This window comes from Gavialis gangeticus, unplaced genomic scaffold, assembly GCF_001723915.1.
Source record: "Gavialis gangeticus isolate Ggan-Ray unplaced genomic scaffold, GavGan_comp1, whole genome shotgun sequence".
In the NCBI taxonomy this organism is placed as follows: domain Eukaryota; kingdom Metazoa; phylum Chordata; order Crocodylia; family Gavialidae; genus Gavialis; species Gavialis gangeticus.
Genome location: NW_017729025.1, coordinates 83732906 through 83744758, shown reverse-complemented (window position 1 = coordinate 83744758; position 11853 = coordinate 83732906). Strand labels below are relative to the sequence as shown.

The window sequence follows — 11853 nt, the reverse complement described above, 5'->3', positions numbered from 1 at the left end:
CTCGGCTCGGCTCGGCTCCCTGCTCGGCCGCCACCAGCCAGCGCCGGAGCTCGCGAGGAGCCGGCGGGCGCGACCCTCTCCCTCTGCCGGCGCCGGGCTGCAAGCGAGAGCACCGACACCCAGCTCCGACTCCGGCTTCACCGGCAAATGGCGCTTCCCGGCGGCCGCAGACCTGATTTGCAGCCGCCGCTGACATCACTTGCTCATGAATATGCATGGTGGCTATTTCCGATCCCGGCGCCCTGAACTTTTCAGCAAGTGGAAAATAACCGAGCTGCCCCCACGCCGCCGCCCCCCGGCAGGGGCAAGGCGAGGCGAGGCGAGCGCCGGCCCGCGGATGACCTCCTGGCACAGCCAGGGGCTCCCCCTCATGGCTCGCCGCGCCCCTGCTCGCTCTCGGCTTGTGTCAAACGGCGGGACAATGCTCCAGCTCTCTGGGGAGCCCCCCGGGGGCCTGAGGGGCACAGGGCACTTCCCAAGGCTTAGCCCGTCCGCTATACTGGGGGGACGGGGGGAGCGTGTGGCAGACTGAAACCCAACCGAACAGTCAGGTGGGAGCGGAGGGGGAGGGGCTCCTGGTGCGCGAAGGGAGAAACCCCGGCAGGGACGCCCCCAGCTGGTTCCGAGCCGGCCGCCGGGCATCCCTGGGCTGCAAGGGCATGTCTGCCCCGTCACTTCACGTGCTTTAGGTAATGCACTTAAATCTAGTGCCTCCAATCGTGCGGTACTAGAAAAACGCACATTCGCCGATTTTCATATGTGATAATAATATACCATACGCCTATTTCAATCTATGAATCTATTAGCTAAGGAGCACGTTGTTGTGATGCTTGAATGCGCGTTCAGATAGGCTAATGCACATTACAATGCAGGTGTAGATGCACCTCCAAGTGTCTAGTGCAGAGCCAGCAGCCTAGCAATCCGGCAGTGGGGCAGAGCCCTGGGTTAGGCAGCAGGAGGCCTAGAGGAGGCAGCTGGGCATGGTCAGGAACACAGGACTGGAAGGAAAAGAGCCTGGGGGGATGACCCCGTGCCTCAGCGACCCAGGCTTAAGTGTAGCCCTAGCTGTGGGAATGAAGAGCTCTAGGGAGCAGGGAGCTGCAGGCCTGACTGGGTGCTCTCATGGGCTAGGAGAGCTAGTAAGCGTGGAAAGGGCTGCAGCAGCTGTATAGTGACTCTGAGGAGGGCTTTCAATCTTATATAAAAGTTACATAAATAACTACAAAAAAAGTGCAGATTACATTTTTTCTGACCTTGGTCTGAGTTTTTTCAAAGGTTGTGGTTTATCAGATTTGGGATTTGGGGTTAAGTCTATGTCTAAAAAGCCTTCCAAACCCAGGCCTTTCTCCTTCACTTATCTGAGCAGGAAATTAAGTCCTGTTGTTGAGATAACAAACTAAAAGCATCACCTACACCTCCTAACTTTGAATGTCTAGTTGTCAAAGTGATGGGACTGGCTGATGACTGTAGGGGTGGTAAGGAGGCCGCACAGGGGTGCCTGAGGGGCATGCCCAGTTTTGAGCCCTGCCAGATGCAGAGGCATGAGATGCAAGCAGGCTGAGGCTACAAGGGCCAGAGCCTGAGCCTGACCCTGCCACAGGCGGCCTGAACTCAGAGGGGGCAAGAAAGGCAGGCTGGGGCTGGTGAGAGGCTAAGACTGAAAGGCTGGGTCAGAGCAAGTGATCCCAGGCTACAAGTCTAGAACCAGAGTACCCTGTAGGCTAAGGTTAATAGGACCAAAGCCCATACACAAAGGTAAGTGATGACAGAATGGCATCCACAGGGGGAGAGGCTGGAGGCCACAATTAAAAGCCCTAAGGTTTAATTGGGGCTGATAGTTTTGGTTAGTGGGCAGAGGGCCCAGAGACCACAAGAGGTCTGTTAAATACCAGGGGCAGCACTCTGGCACTCGGGGGCTGCCTCTCTATCTATCAAAAAAATATCAAGGTGTGGCAGGAGAGATAAAAAGGGGAGGTTATATAGAAGACTGGGAGTATGGGCAGGATTCTGTTGGCCCCTAGGGGATGCCCCAGCAGTCCCAGAGTTTGTCCTGGTGCAAGTGACCAGCAGGGTCCTAGAGCCATATTCAAGCTCCCACATCATTCCCTTCATTTTCACAGAAACAAAGAATTCATGAGTCCCATTGGAGCTGCTGGGTACTTAAAACAGAGGCATAGAGAAACCAGGTGAGGACGGTCCAGCTACCTGCACCAGGCAGGTAAGATTGTCCCTGACATGAGGCACTTAAAAAGTAGATCCTGTAGTTACGTCAGACTAAACATGGATTTAGGAGACAAATGTTACTGGACTGAAAGTTCCCACCTGGATTCCTTGTGACAGCTCTGATTCGCACTGGACTTTTAGGCCCTAAATGGGAAGATCTTCCAAGATCTGCAGTCCTGAGTCATCTATCAGCAGATTGATGCCTCTGCACTGCTTCCTGGACTTGTGTGCCCTCATCTCAGTACTTTCAACCCTCTCCTCTCCTTCCAGTAATACTGGCTGGTTAGGCTTTTTGCAGTGGAGGCATTCCCCATGTGGCTTGTGATGGGGTTACAGTGCAATGACCAACCTCCTGCCAGTATTTGGCATCCAATCTCTGCATTTATTTGCAGAGGAGCTTTGACAAGGTTCGGAATTTTTTCTGTGTCCTCCAGTTCAGATTTGCTTGATGTGGGCCCCTGTAATGTGGAAGTTTAGGGCACAATATGAACTTTGAAAATAAAAGAGGTTAGCTCCAAGTTTCCCTAGAGCTATTACTGCAATGGGGAAAGGACCTTGTGCTGATTATCAAAAACTCCCTGACATTGGCTTTTCATAGTAATCACCTTGAGAACCAGAGCTGAAAGGCACCAGAACGGGCAACATATCATTACAGTGCAGTACAATTTTCAGATTCATAATACTACTAAGTTAATATAATGCATGGCATTAATACAATACCCTCCATCTCAGGCTCCTGCTGTACGCTATAAACTTAATGAATGAAACCCTGGATGAGGGTAGGGAGAGTTGTTATCCCCCTTCAACAAATGAGAGAGCTAAGGCCAGGCTGCCTTACAGAATTACCCCATTATCTTCCAACCCTTGGCCTCTGGGCTGTGGATAAAGACTTATCCACATCAATTTTCATTTCTGTTAGGAAATCCTGAGGTGCTGAAACAATGCCAAGAAGACTCCAAGACTGGCATGAAAAATCTGTTTCTCCCTCCTCTGTTTCTGCAGACTGAAATGAAGAGGCAAGGAGGAGGCACTGACAAATCGTGTATCCCAAACAGCTAAAGGAAGACCTTGGCACTCTTGGTGCTTCTGCCTATGACAGAATCCATCTGCAGCAACTACAATGCTTTGGCAGATACTTGGGCAAGGCTGCCCTGTGCATATGTTTACTAAAACCCTAAAGCACTTCCACTGTAATCTCTGGACCCTAGTTCAGTCTCCCTTATAGTCTAAGGTACCAATCTAATAATATATTCTGTATATTTATACATCTGTTTATTTGAGGCATCAGTTATTTAAAAAAAAGTAACTATGTTACCAAGGTTTAGCAGTCTTGTGGAGCGTAATGGATGTAAACACTTTGTTTTCCTACAGTGTCTTTCATGTGAGGATTTCAGTGGGCTTTACAGGGCTTACAAAGGTCACACCAACACTGTGACAATGCAAATGTTACATTGCTCCTGTGCTGTGAGTAAATGCCAGTACCCTCAACTTAGAAATGAGGAAGCCAAGGCACAAATGAATGGACTGACTTACTCCAGGTAAGAGAAAGTTAATGGCAGAGTTGAGGGCTGACTCACATTTTCTGGTTCTCAGTCCCATGATGTAACTATGAGATAGTGTTTCACATACAGAGCCATAGGTTAAGATCATTGAAACCAAGCAGACCACAGCAGAATAACAAGAAAACTGTGAGGGATAGAGGTTTCATAGAAATTAAGACCAAAAGTCCCTATATGTCACATGCCATTGGGTATCACCCAAACATTAAACAAGCCCAAAGATTCTACTTAGCTATATATTTCAGTCCTCAAAACTCAAATGAGTGCCAAAAGAAACAGAAGAGACTCCAATTCTACCATGCCCTTTCAGCAGTGTGGAATTGCTGCAATTCCTCCAGTTAATTTGGATAAAAGTAATTTTCCACAAGCACTTTTATTCAGTATGCCATCTTACACACTGCCCTGTCTCCTGATGTTGGCAGTTAACTTAGACCAGAGGTGACCAACCTGTGGCATGTGTGCCACAAGTGGCATAGGTAGCTGTGAGTGTGGCATGTGGCAGATGGGGAAGGGAGCAGGCAACACACTTGTAGACTGGGCAGGAAACACAGGGCAGGAGGCAAAAAGCAGAGCAGAAGTTCAGACAGGGAGAACTGGACAGAGAGCAGAAAGCAGGACAGCCAGTTGGGCAGAGAACAAGGCACTGAGCAGCAGATTGAGCAAGGGAAGGGGATCAGAGTGATGCTTGAGGACAGTGCAGGGCTTAATTTGTGGTAAACCTGCCAAAAAAGGTTGGCTCCCACTGATTTAGACAAAGGCAGAGAAACCTTTATAGAAGGTTTCAAAGAGCTGCTGGGAGGTCTGAGATTGCTACCTACCCTTTTACTTTTGTTCTTTTAAAAAGAAAAGATATTTTCATCCCTCCCATTCCCCCCCCCAATATTCAGTCAACTATAGAGCTGGCCTAAATTTTGACACATTTTTCAGATAAGAGGGAAAAAACATTCAACAGACTATTTTCCTGGATTTTTTTATCAGCTATAATTACCACAATTTCTTAAAAACAAGCCAGCAGAAACAGCTTTATCTGCAAAGATGAGTATATGATACAAACTTTTTATTAAGTGCCCAGGGCCAGACTCTGCCATAAATTAGTGTAGCTCTGTTGAATTCCATAGAACTATGCTGAGTTATGCTAGCTGAGGATCTGGCCTCAGATATTCTAAGAAGTGGATTATCAGCAATCATAAGAATGAAGAACCGTGTGAAAACTGGACCGACATCCTGGATGCCTTACCAGCTGGATTGCAGAGGGCTGTGGGAAATCTTATAGTGTGCTAATATAACTAGGAAAAAATCAAAGGAACCTGTGACTTTGGAATGCTTTGAAGAACAAAGAATCATAAATAAATGTTCCTCTCCCTTAAGTATTAATGAATTAGGAACAAATGTTGTTGTGCTATTGGCCCTAGACAACCAGTACCAATGTTCATTGCACAGATTTATAAAGGACACCCCAACATGACTCATAACTCATCTAACTCTTTCTTGCTTTATGCCCTTCCTCTATTTTATTAATGTATTTTATATCTTACCTGCCTCAGTGGATTCTCTAAACACATTTTAGCAAAGGCATAAAGAGCTCAGCAATATAGAGGCCTAATTACCAGTGGACAGACTTGAAATTTTGCTATTGGATATCAAAATGCTGAGAAAAAAATTGATGATGAAATTGTCATGACTTTTCTCCTTCATTTTTCAATCCACTGTAGAGCTGGTCAAAAATTCAATATATTTCTAAAGATAAAGGAAGCTTATTTTTTTAAAAAGTTCTGCCCATCTTTTCCCTCAAAGAGCTCAGAGCTAATTGTTGGTAGAGCTGAACATCTTGTCTTCTCCAATCTCTGACTTGAACTTCAAAGAGCACAGTTGTTCCCTTAGTTAGAAGATATCCCTATCAACTTGCATTAGTAAACTGAAATGGTGGCAGGAGTGACAGCGAGGTGACATTTCAAGGGACACAGGACTAACACTGTTCTGCTGCGTAGGATAGGATGACTGATCAGATGCTCTCTGAGCTGGCAGTGTGTTAGAACCAACATATTCTGCTCCAGGTCATAAAAGCTACACCTAGCTTTCTGGCAATCATTCCCAGTTGTTTTGACAAGTAACATGAACAAGCTCTGAAGCTATACCACTCATTTAGGTCTTGGATTTTCAATATATGCCCCAAGGCATGTTTACAGCGTGGGAAGGAAAGTTGTTGGAAACCTGTTGGTGGACATTCTCGCAGATGTAGCACAGACCTAACAAACATATTCTTTGAAAAGGTTAAATATGTTGGCTTAGCAGTAACTGCCTCCCACGATCTGCCCTGCCCATGATAATAATGGGGTTGTTAAGGCTTGTTCACATCAGATAAAAATACTATAAAATAGGGACAGTACCTGAAGACCCACTTATAATGCAACTTTCCATAAACACAGTTGAGGCACAAGTCAGTTTGATACTGCAGATGGGACAAAAAGTTCTTTTAACTATAACCCCAGAGTGACTGTGCTAAAGCTTTACACAGACGTGGTTCAGAGACAAAGCTGCAGTATAAGACTAAACCCCATTTTGACTGTGTCACAGGGTAAACACCCAGTAATTATAATTATGATATATGTTGCTTCGTGGAATTGTGATTGTACATTGAGAGCTATCTTTTTCCATATTTGAATCCCTGCCTTTCTTTTAATTGCTATGCCCTCTATCATGCTTTCCTATCTTTCATGTTTTATTTTCTCTATCCTTCATCTACTTCCATCAGAAACAATGTTGAAATGTCTCCTCCAGTCCTTGTGTTTCCTGAAGTTGCAGCCTCCTCCAATTCAAATTTTCCATATGCCCATAGTTTAATTTTGTATGCGTGTGTGTAGAGGAGGAAGGGAAGCACATTAGAGAATCTCAAGTGCTCCATCTAAAACAAAACAAAAACACAGGGATAAACCAGAGCTGTAAAAGATCAGAGCTGACTCAACCTAATCCAAAATTTTGCCGAGACCTAAGTGATGTTAGGCTGGGGTGTTGGTCATATCTGGGTTTGGGGTTTGTTCAAGATCTATGCCTGAGCGTGGATCTTGGTCTGAGTTTTTTCAAAGTTTGTGGTTTCTCAGATTTGGGATTTTGGGATAAGTCTATGGCTAAAAATTCCTCCAAACCCAGGCCTTTCTTCTCCAGTTATCTGAGCAGAAAATTAAGTCCTTTTGTCAAAATAACAAGCTAAAAGCATCATGTATGCCTCTTAACTTTTAATGTCTAGCTGTCAAGGTGATAGGCACTTACACAAAAATTACATAAATAAATGAACTCATACAGACCAAAACAACCTTTCTGATTGCAATTACCATCATTTACAGTAGGTCACATTTGGGTTGCATAAGTGAAAGTAATCCATACGTCTCTTGTAATGAAATAAATGCAGTATTACAAAACAGAGAATAATTAAACCAAAAGAAAATGTATTGCATGTGATGCAACAGTCAATGCCATAAGAAATAACTATATATGTATAGATACATAGAGCTATATAATCTACACATACTAACCAGACTTTACACGTTCCAAATTACAAGTGGATATATAAGAAGCTGATCAGGGAGCAAGCAGTGTTTGACAATTCCATACAGGACATTGTTTCTTACTTACTTATCCTAAAGGTTAAAACACTTCATTTTTTGGAAGATATGGTATTGTATTCTGATATTCACTGCAAACCAGGAATGATCAAGACATCCACCCTCCCCAGTGCAAAGTTTCAAAGGCTCATGTGCTATGTGACAGCCCTTTACTGGGCGCAGGTTTGCATTCTGAGATGGTCCTTAATGGTTCCTGAGAAGGATCAACAGCCTTTGCTTTGGCTCTTGGAGCTAGGAAATAGTTCAGATACACTGACTGCCAAGTGGGGAGAGCAGGAGTGTCACTGATAGGCTTAAGAGTCCCATCTCCTGTACTCAGTGTCAGGTCAGCACCACTGGTGTTCACCACACTGGACTGCCTGTTATTGAGGAGTCACTAGATCTAAATGTAATAGTGGTTAAGACACTTGCTCAGAGCAGTAAAAGATGACATGGGAGCCAATCCAATAGTATACATAATGCTGAGACCCATTTATCACCTGCAGCAAGCCTTCTGGCCAAGGTAGAACTGATATAAGGGCTCAATGGCAGCCTTGATGCAAGTCCCTGGTGTAATAGACATGTTGGTGTTTTGGAGTGGCACGGCAAAAATAGAGTAGAGGTGCAGCCTAGTATACAGTGCTAGCAAGGGTTCCCTGGTCTCACACAGAGCAGAATGTAAATCAGGGTCACTCTGGGGTCACTCCCATGTACGCTGTGCAGTAAATCTGCCTCCAAACAGCTCCAGAATACAGGGTCTACATAAAGTAAAACTATGGCTACATTGGCCTCAGCCACATCACTGCTATGCTAGTATAAGAATGGAATAACTGGGAATCAGGGCCATGCTGCTGAAAATGGTAGTGCCAACTGGTCTACCCTAGTGCTCCTAAATTTGCTGAATTTGATGGTGCAGAACTGGGGTTAGCAAAAATAAGAAACATTTGTAAAATTTTCATAGGGTAGAAGACAAGACATAAAAACTGATGAGAAAAGGATGATTTTTTCTTCCTTTAGTGGTAAATTTCTTTTGGTGTATGATCCTTCAGTGAAAGTTCTGGGTGCTCAGCCCAGGAGTAGGATTTTTGTTTATACAAGTGGTCAGTTACCCTTGTGTGGCATACTCATTGTTTCTGACCAAGATATACTTGCTGTAACTCTGAAAGCAAGAAGGACACTTTGATAGGGCAAGACCCAGAACTCCTAGACTCTGTGATGGAAGGAATGAAAAAATGAAAACAACTTGGGAAGCAAAACTGAGAGAAGACCAAAGAAAGATGCCTGGAGAGAGAGAAGAGAAGGAGGAAGCAAAAGAGAAGGAAACTGAAAGAGCTTTGGGAAGGTTAGCCTCATTTGGAGGTTACAGCAAGAGACTAGGAGTCTGCAGCCATGAGTTCTATTTCTGGCTTTGCCATTGACTTCTGCGTGTCCTTTGGCAAAGTCATTTTACTGCCCTGTTCCTCAGCTTCCTACCTTATGAGAGAGTGAGGAAGGTAAATACATCAGTATTTTCAAAATGCTTTAATATCCTGAAATGGTGATTGCTTTAGTGGTTTAAAGTATCTTACCTGAAATGTGAGAGAAAGATGGAGATGGAGATGGAAATGAGAAGGGAAAAATAGAAAGGTGTTGTTTTCTGAGAAGAGAAAAGAAAGGAGAAAATAGAGATACAGACAAAGTGGTAGGGAAATAGAGGGAAGGTAGCCTTTGGACACAAGATACATATTTTCTTGCACTATCAGGGAAGGAATTTAGAATCAGAGGATTGCCTTGTGGAGCTACTATGCAGTGCCTTGATATGTATGTTTTCTTTGTTAGTAGCACCTCTGTCAAACAGAACTAGAGCCATGGAGCTAAGCTAGCCTTAGGGGAGGGAAGCTCTAAAGCCCATAGGGTCCTATCACAGAGAGGTCTCCAGGCAGGATGAGCGTCGAATGTAGAAGTGCCTTCTGTCATGCCCTTCGGGCCTGTGCACAATTAGCACGGGGAAGAAACGGGCATCATGGTAGGTTGGTGGGTTTTCATTGATGGCCAGCTGGCTGGAGTAAGAGCAACATTGTTCATCATGGCAGCCCCGGTCTGCTATACTGCTGCTGCGACTCCTCCAGAGGCCTGTCCTGTGGGAGCCATGGATGCGGCACAAGGAGAAACGGCTGGTGTTGAGGGAGAGCCGGGAGTTCCCACTACAACTGTGGAAGGCATGGCGAGAGAAGATGGAGGAGGTACTGGAGGTATGATGGCACTGCTCACAGCCATGAGCAATTTCACTGTACTGGCATACAGAGTAGCTGTTGTACACAGGGGTCTCTGTCAGATCCATTAGCATGGCCTCTGAGTAGCTGGGGATCAGCTGCCGGTTGGTACAGATATGCCACTCCAGTTCAGTACTGTCCTGAGTGTTGTCTCTGGGCATGCGATACCTGTATAAGGGCTCCTCTGCTGTGGTCGGTGCTGTGTACTCAAGGCCAAGGAGCTTCTCTACATGGTAATGCACATATGCAGTCCGATATTCTATAAGCACTCTCAGTGGCCATGATATCATCAAGATAGCTGCCACCCAGAAAGTATAGTGGGACACGTACCATGGGAGATGGTCTGGATCCCCATACGCCATCATGAGCTCTTTGAAATCTACATTTTTGAGCTGCATACCTTCCCTGACTTCCATGTAGTCATCCAGTCCCTCAATCTCTGTGAAAAAGTGAGCTCTCTGGGTCAAGTAGGAGTTCTCAGACTCTAGACTGGCAAAGCTGAAGCATTTGGTGAACTTCAGCTTGGTGGCTGTGTAGCATTCCAGGCCCAGCAGTTCCTTGGAGATGTCCTTGTATCCACAATGAGAGTAGTCGAACTCGGCTTCAGCCACATGGGTGTTGACTCGCTCATGGTAGACTTGCGTGGTAGTATAAGCATCTCCATTACGGTACCGGGTCACCTGCCGGGTGCGTCGCACAAAGTGGTAGCTGATGGCTTTCCACCAGATACACGGCGTGGCTTGTTGCATGCGATTGATGCATTCATAGACGTTGTCCACATCGGCCTTGTACTGGAGCTCGCTTTTGACATGGCAGTGCCAGCACTCCACCAGGTAGACTGCATACAGCATGGTTAGGAAGGCTAATGGGATATAGACATAGCCATCAGAGCATGGGCTGTCATGGTAGATCATGGACTTGCCTTTGAAGGAGCTATCAAAGTTGAGCTTGGTGACTCGGGCAAGCTGACACCAGGCCACAGCACCCAGGCAGCCGTACATAAGGATGGAGAGGAGGAGGCATTTCCAGTGGGATTCTCTGCACATGCAAGCACTCAAGGACTGCTTGACAGGGCGTTGCTTGGAATCAGGCAGCAAAGGCAGAGGTGGGGGGAGGAGAAAGACAGAGAGAGAGAGAGAGAGAGAGAAATCTGTGTCAGTGACACTGTTTTACATAATGCACACAGCATCCTTGAAAATGTTATTAGTTTAGCCCTTAAAAACCTTGAGGCTAGATTGAGCCCTTAGGCACAGCCCTGAGCAAGGGGTGATATATAAATGCCCAGAAAACAGCACGCACCAGAGAGAAGTCTCTAGGGCACAACTCCTCCCTGTTTCATCCTTGCTCCAGAGACAGTGGTCATTTGCTGCTGTTCCATCCATCAGCAAATTGCTATCCTCCCTGCCCTGACTGCAGGGCTAACCTGTGTGTTGGGATGGGCCTAAGCCAGCCTCCCCTCCCCCCTGCCCTCCTCTCCTTACTTGCTTTCTCAGGGGTTGGGATAGGTAGATGCATTGACTCTGCTTTCTGCTGGATACCTGGACCCAAGTTTCAATAGTCCATGCAGGGAGGTCTATGAGGTTCCTATCCTTCCTTATGCTCCTGTATGAACCAAAGTCCACTTTCATTTACATGCTATGCAGTCCTGCAGAAGGCAATTAGATTAGGCCATATAAGAATGAAGAGGTGATTTGACTGTTTGCTTGACACTATTGTACAAATGATGAATTTTTGTGTACCTACATACTCCTTGGAGGAGCTTTGTGCTTATCTTTGCCACACCCCAACGTGGGCAGGGTAAAGCAGGAGGAATATAAACTAGAGTTAGGGCCCATTTCATCCAGCAGCAGAGAGCTGACTCAGAGGTAAGTTACACCTACCAAATTATCAACACCATGTGCTGCAACATTTTCCTGGAAGTTGCCCATCCGGAAACTGACTAGATTCAATCCTGTTTATTGTCAGACCTGACAGGACCACAGCACCAGGTGGCATGGATACAAGCTGATAATATTAGTTAGCAGCAAGCGAAAAGGTTTAAAGTTTGTAGCTAATAGGGTATCTGTAAATATGTTGAATCCAGCATGCTTGTGGCCTTTAAAGATCCAAAGTCAGGTTGTGCAGCTAAGTTCACACTCTTGTTCCTCTTGGCACAAATTCACCCACTAAAAATAAAATGTTGGAGGTGATTTAATTTACCACAATAACAAATTACTAACA

General features: G+C 45.6%; 2 protein-coding genes and 1 long non-coding RNA gene across 4 annotated transcripts in view; 1 reads left to right on the top strand and 2 right to left on the bottom strand.

Annotated features, from left to right (window-relative positions):
• The window catches only part of TYRO3 (TYRO3 protein tyrosine kinase), a 99270-nt gene extending 99053 nt beyond the window's left edge, over positions 1-217 (bottom strand). Inside the window, exon 1 of the mRNA XM_019519935.1 lies at positions 142-217. Within this exon, the coding sequence (XP_019375480.1) occupies positions 142-217 (76 nt within the window). The remainder of the gene's footprint in view (positions 1-141) is intronic.
• Positions 218-357: 140 nt separating this feature from the next.
• LOC109298773 lies at positions 358-3490 on the top strand. Of its 2 annotated transcripts, none has more exons than XR_002097697.1 (3): positions 358-689; positions 2121-2186; positions 3226-3490. It is a non-coding gene; the product is annotated as an uncharacterized LOC109298773 (long non-coding RNA). The 2 variants fall into 2 exon arrangements; XR_002097696.1 differs by having other exon boundaries at positions 2121-2218.
• A 2444-nt stretch (positions 3491-5934) lies between these two features.
• Positions 5935-11542, bottom strand: LOC109299346 (transmembrane protein 151B-like). The gene is made up of 2 exons (XM_019519934.1): positions 11514-11542; positions 5935-10797 (listed from the first exon to the last, which is right to left on the bottom strand). Exons 1-2 carry the CDS (start codon positions 11540-11542, stop codon positions 9282-9284), a joined length of 1545 nt encoding a protein of 514 aa, XP_019375479.1. The 3' UTR covers positions 5935-9281.
• Between the last annotated feature and the right edge of the window lie 311 nt (positions 11543-11853).

What these genes read in the sequence shown, in the direction of transcription:
- LOC109299346 (XM_019519934.1), bottom strand. Translation starts at nt 11,542, where the DNA reads ATGTTGCAGCACATGGTGTTGATAATTTG. An exon ending in CACATGGTGTTGATAATTTG is followed by an intron (nt 10,798 to 11,513) that starts GTAGGTGTAACT and finishes TATGTAAAACAG; the next exon opens with TGTCACTGACACAGATTTCT.